This window comes from Microtus ochrogaster, chromosome 7 (assembly GCF_000317375.1).
Source record: "Microtus ochrogaster isolate Prairie Vole_2 chromosome 7, MicOch1.0, whole genome shotgun sequence".
NCBI classification, from domain to species: Eukaryota; Metazoa; Chordata; class Mammalia; order Rodentia; family Cricetidae; genus Microtus; species Microtus ochrogaster.
Genome location: NC_022014.1, coordinates 15,350,237 through 15,356,605, shown reverse-complemented (window position 1 = coordinate 15,356,605; position 6,369 = coordinate 15,350,237). Strand labels below are relative to the sequence as shown.

Sequence of the window (6,369 nt, the reverse complement as noted above, 5' to 3'; positions counted from 1 at the left end):
AGGCCACATCCAAACAGTAATGAGCTTCCCAGCATAGCATGAGGACTGAGCGGCTGGATCTTCCTAAACAGATGAAAATCATGATCAAATTTGTATTGTAGACAGATGACAGACCGTGGAAAGAGGAATTCGATTCTGTACTCCTAAGCACCCCTGGAAGATTTTTTTTCTGAATGCACGAATCCATGCTTGCCTTTTTCTTACCCTAGAATTGCACCCTTAAGCTGGGCGGTGGTGGCACACGCCTTTAATCCCAGCACTCGGGAGGCAGAGGCAGGCAGATCTCTGGGAGTTCGAGACCAGCTTGGTCTACAAGAGCTAGTTCCAGGACAGGTACCAAAGCTACAGAGAAACCCTGTCTCGAAAAACCAAAAAAAAAAAAAAAAAAAAAAAAAAAAAAAAAAAAAAAAAAAAAAAAAGAATTGCACCCTTAAAAGATGAAAACCTATAATGTTATCACTGCTTCCTAGTCTTTGAATCCAAAATAAATGCTTCTTAGCATTCTCTTGCTGAAGAGCTCTTCCCTTTGCACTTTCTGTTGACTATTCTGATTTGCAAAGCCATCCCTGTAGTCCACAGAGTACCATGAACACTGAGCCCAGAAGATCAGGGACAAAATGCTGCTAAATAATTCTCTTCCCATGCCATGTCTGTAGCTCCAACATGGCAGAGAACATAAGAGTATTTTCTGGGTGAATTCTGTGACCTTAAGTCTGCTCAAGCAAACAAAATGAAGTGAGCATGCCCCACCAAGCAGGCCTGTTGAGGCTGCATTTACTGGGTCATGATTCAGGAGGAGCAGGAAGGGATCATGGAATTCCCCATTCGAAGGCAATAAAACCACTTGTTGAACTGGATCTCCTCCTACAGGAACACAGCCATGACCTCCAGGTTGTGGGTTCTGCTTAGCATGAGTAAAGAGGCTGGGGAGCTGGTTCAGGGGTAAATAGCACATGCTGCTCTTCCAGAGGACCTGAGATCAGTTCCCAGAATCCATCACAGATAACTAACAACTTCCTATAACCCCTGCTTTAGGGATACGTCTGACATCCTTAATCACCTGCCATCATGTTCTCATTCACCCCACTCTCACCTCCATGCCACTGTTACAGCTCCGGAGGGAAAGGTATCCTGACTTATTTGAAAGTCAGGCTTTACCTACAGCTAGTGAAGGAAGGTATCCTGGATATCTACAGCTCTAGAGGAAAAGGTATCCTGTGAAGGGAAGGCATGCTGGGTACCTGCACTGTGAGGAGAAAGGTATCCTGACTTATCAGGAAGTCAGGCTATACCTGAAGCTGGGATCCAGTGGGGGATGGTCTCCCTGCAGGATGTGGCAAGCCTGCTCCTCTCTGAAAGGAGAGAGAGAGAGAGAAAGAGAGAGAGAGAGAGAGAGAGAGAGAGAGAGAGAGAGAGAGAGCGCCATCACAGAGGAGCTCTGCTCGGCACCCATAATGCAGCTTCCCAGCTGAGGTATCCATTTCTTCTCAGCTCAGGTCCAAGATGGTACTTCTTCTGCTTCACTCTGCTAATGGAAAACCTCTGCAGAAACGTAAAATCTGCCCTGGCTCTGGTGAAAAGTTGTTATTTCTGCCCTGATCTCCTAAGGGAGCTTCCCAGCAGAGATGCTGCTCCACACTGGCAAAAGAAGATCTTCACCCAAAACTTTTTCAGAAGATTTATCTGGGAAGGAGGAATCCAGGAGAGTGGCTACACTGCCAGGATAGAGAAGGACAGCTGCCAACCACAAAGGCAGAGGGGCTATATGAACCTTCTTAGGGGGAGACGGTTTTCATGAAGGGAATTGGTCAGGTTTTGGTCCCCTTAAGCTTGGACAAGCTCTGATTGTCTAGATTTTCTGCTCAGGGATTAGTAGTTTTCATGTTCAGTTACTTAAGGGCAGATTTGACTCTGGTTTTAGGGCCAAAGTGTGTTTCTCTCACTGGACCATTTTAGCCTTTTGGCTCTACTTTCGAGAGGGCCAGGGAAATGCTATACCAGGCTCCCAATAACTCACTTAAAAATTATGCCTCAGTTCCTGCCTCTTGAAACTGAACAGGCAGTTTCTGAGGAAGCCATGGACTATGGACAATCAATCACCAATGCCCCTGATGGTGAAATCACCAGGGAAATTTCAATACCAGATCTAAGCCAGCCTCTCAGTATCTCAAAGCAATGACCAAAACAGGACAGATCCTGGGATTTGTCCAAGCCTACCCAAAATTACAAAGATTATAACTTTAGTTTGACCCTGCTAACGCTAACCAATCAGAAATGTACTAGTCTGATTGGCACTCATGTAAGCCAGTCCTAGATAGAATGACCTCACTACTTTAGAATTCCTTTAGCTGTGTACAAAAGGAGCCTGCAGCTTCTCTTGGGATCATTGCCATTTTACCTTTGTGTTGGGTGTGTGGCCCCTGCATGCTGGATCGCTCTTTTTTATGGTTTATTTAACTTTATTTTATGTGCATTGGTGTGAAGGTGTCAGATTCTCTGGGAATGGATCTTTACACAGTTGTGAGCTGCCATATGGGTGCTGGGAATTGGACCCACAACCACTGGAAGAGCAGTTAGTGCTCTTAACCACTGAGCCATCTATCCAGCCCTCGAATATTAAACACTCTTGCTAATTGCATACAAGTCCTGTGGTTTTTGAGGGACTTCTTTAAGACCCTAACAGTTTCAGGGTGAGGGTGTGTTCTTTCCCTTGCTCTGGACTGTGTTTCTTTGGCTCTGGATCAGGGTCAGACTGTGTTCATTTGGTTCTGGTTTTAGAACCAAATTGTTTCTTTCAGTGGCTCTGGTATCAGAGCCAGGGTGAGGTTTTTGCTTTGTTTTGTTTTGCTGGCTGACCCTGGTTTCAGGGTCAGGGTGGATTTCTTCGGATGGCCCTATTACACTACATTAGGTCTCCTTTTATAGCTCCTTCATCTGTCTAATATTTGTTCACCACCTGGATCTGCCATCCTTCTGATCTCCAGTCCCTTCAGCCAGGCTGATCCTGCTCTTTGCTTCTGCAGCCAAACAAGAAAAGGAAAGAAAAGAAAAGACATAGTAAATAGAAAACAACTGCTGGATCTTATGAATTTATGGTTAATCCATAAATTATAACATTATAAACAAACACACATGATCTGCCTTTGTTCCTGACATAGAATGCACACAGCAGAACGGAAAAGTTACAGGTACCAAGTCTGTTTTCCTCAATACAAAGGAAGGACCAAATTATTTCTTAAACTGATCTGGTCTTTGGGCTATGGTGGGGTTTTTTTTGTTTTGTTTTCCTTTGCTTTGCTTTGTTGGGTGACTCTGGCTTCAGGGCCAGGTGGATTTCTTTGGATGGCCCTATTACCCTACACTAGGTCTCCTTTTATTGTTTCTTCATCTGTCTAATTTTGTGACAGCTCTTAGAATTTTACTACCTCACTTCTTTCTGTGAGAGTCCATAATTAGGTCAGCAAAAAGGCAGGCACACTCCTCAGGGACTAGGGACACTGCATGTCTCCTATGGTTCCCATTCCTCCTCTATTCACCCGTGCTGCCTTCTCACTGAAGACTTGTCTTATAGAGAACCATTGGTCTAAGACAATCAACCACCACAGGGAAGCCAGACTCCTTTGAACTGGCTCTAGCCACTTTAAAATGGTTGAGTATCCATCACTTCCAGGGTACACTTCACTGCCTACTGCAGGAGAGAGGGGCCCAGATTCCACACCTCTTTAAAGGCCTTCAGAACTCCAATAGACTCAAGCACCTTCTCTCCCAGAAGCATGCTGGATTGCCAGGAAGCCTGAAATGGCCCTGACCCTCCACAGTGACTGTCTCGGCTTCACTTCACTGAGTTGCTGAGCTACACAGAAGCAAGTATTTTCCTTGCTCAACATGTATAAAGAGCTTAGTTGTGCTCTAAGGAAGAGCTCAGTGCTAAAACATACATAATTTTCTTTCCTGGTTATCTATGTTACCTATCAAGAAATAATACTCTAATTGTAAATAGAGATAAGCCAGTTATGAAATAGAAAAGGAGTCAGGCCATTAGCACACACTTTCTGGGAAGCTCTTTTGCCTATACTTCCCAGTTGACTGCTTCCTGTCACACCCAGGCTTCTGGGGTTACTGAGGGTATAAATTGCTTTGTGCATTCAGCCCAGCCAGAGCCAACATGAAGACACCCACAGTCTTGGTTTTGGTGGTTTTGATCGCCACTGTGATGGACACGGCCTATCCTCTGTCTTCTTCAGGAAGTAAGTGTGCCAAGGGGATACAACCTAAGAGCAGGAGAGGACTCAAAGGTCACTACAGGATGAGACTCAGCTGCCACAGGGCAAAGTCTCTGTCATCTGCTTAGAGCAAACTCCTTACGGCCTATCGGAGTGACCACTCTTTATTTCTTATATTTCTGTCAGAGAGAGAGAGAGTTACCTCTGACAGAAGCTGGGTTAGAGATCAGAAAACCAGTGTGGAGATGTGCCTTGAATGTGGGTGTCACAGCAGCCATTGCTCACAGATGAAGCTGGGGTATGGTGGGATGGGAGAGGTCTGGCTGCCATTAGAGGGTTACAGCATCTTCTCAGATGTACAGAAGGGGCTGGGATGGTGGAAGGTTTTTTCTGTTGAGACTGTATGGGCTTTGGGGAGGGAGCACACTCTCCCACAGCCAGGAAACACTCAGGCCTCAGAGAGAGACTGGAGCTGGTGAAGCTGAGGGAAGAGCCCTGGGGTGCAAAGGAGAATACAGAATTAGCTGCTTTCCTGCAGGTGACCAGGCTTTAGATCTCTAGCATCAATTCTCACCCTTGTCTTTCTGACTGCTTCAGGCTCCATAAACATCACTGTGTATTTCAGGATTGCAGAAACCTGGAGCTTGTCCCAAAGTGCCCCCAAACACTGTTGGAGTGTGTGTTGAGAGGTGCTCTGGAGATGATTCCTGCCCTGGGAAAATGAAGTGCTGCAGCAATGGGTGTGGTCATGTCTGCAAAGCTCCTGTTTCCTAAGTAAGTACTGTCCAGGGTCTCACTTTCCTATTGTTGGGACACCGTGACCAAGAAACTTTCAAACTCCTTCTCCTGTCTCCAGTGACATGTCTCCTCCAGCAAGGACACACCTTCTATTTTTGCACATAAGCTCTAACAACTAAGCACCAATAATTCAAATGTATACGCTTTTGTGGGCCTTAAATATTCAAACCACCGAATCCTTTCAAGATATATCCAAGGGAGCAGCAAGTTTCCAGGGGAATTTGGTGGGGCAGTCTCATGCTGCTTTTTTCACTGACTGCACACAAACATCTGGATGTGACCAAGAGAAAGAAACTGGAAGTAAATGGCAGCAGGACCCTGGGGTCCAGGCTCTGTGGCCCTCTCCTCTGCAAAGATCCCCACAGCGACTACAGTGACACAAGTCACCCTGACAAGGACCACATGGCCATAAACTGGGATATCTCACTCTTCCCCTCCCCCGCCCAGGAGTACTGACTCTCCCACAAGCAGGCTTTCCTGGGAGGTACAGAGATAATGAAGTAAATGGAAATATTCGTCCATTTGAATGCCTTATGCAATAGGTAGGTCTGTGAGGGATGAGAGTAAGATGTAAATATAACTAGAGAAACAGACCTGGGTGTCAGCATGAGCGCTGCACCAGACTCCACTAAGTTCTGATAATGGTGACCAGCTTTGCCTGGCGTCAGGATTGGGGGAGGAAGATTGCAAGCATGAGATCAGCTTAAGTCAGCTTACACGGAGCCCACCAGACAAGGAAGGCAAGTTGAGAAGGTGGAAGATTAGCAGACCTTCCTTGGGAGATGGGGAAATGATTGCCCTGGAGAGTTGGGGTGTCTGGGGGTGAAGGCGGGGACAGGACAAGAAGACCACATCCAAACAGTAATGAGCTGCCCGGCACAGCGTGAGAGCTAAACAGCTGGACCTTTCTAAACAGATGAAAATCATGATCAAATTTGTTTCGTAGACGACTGGCAGCCCTGAGGAGGACGGATTCGATGCTTATAAGCCTGACTGAAGATCAGCCCCAAAAGATTCTGAATCCAAGGAGCCCGCCTGCTACTCCCTCTTCCTAGAACTGCATCCTTAGAAGATAGAAGCCTACAATGTGGTCACTGATTCCTAGTCGTTGTGTTCAAAATAAACACTCCTTAGCATTCTCGTGCTGACGAGGTTTTTTCCATTGACTATTCCAATGAGCAGAGCCATCCCAGTAGCCTCCAGAGAGTCCCATTAACACCTAGGTCCCAGGATAGAGGACAAGTAGTTCCTAAATAATCCCTTTTCCCCTGCTGTGTCTGTACCTACAAACACGACAGAGGACATAAGAATATTTTCTGGGTGCATTCTGTGACCTTAAGTCTGCTCA

General features: G+C 46.1%; 1 protein-coding gene across 1 annotated transcript; it reads left to right on the top strand.

Annotated features, from left to right (window-relative positions):
• Positions 1 to 4,041: 4,041 nt before the first annotated feature.
• On the top strand, positions 4,042 to 6,076 carry LOC101986634 (WAP four-disulfide core domain protein 18-like). The gene is made up of 3 exons (XM_005349349.2): positions 4,042 to 4,247; positions 4,849 to 4,997; positions 5,968 to 6,076. Exons 1-2 carry the CDS (start codon positions 4,166 to 4,168, stop codon positions 4,995 to 4,997), a joined length of 231 nt encoding a protein of 76 aa, XP_005349406.1. The 5' UTR covers positions 4,042 to 4,165; the 3' UTR covers positions 5,968 to 6,076.
• The last annotated feature ends 293 nt before the right edge of the window (positions 6,077 to 6,369 follow it).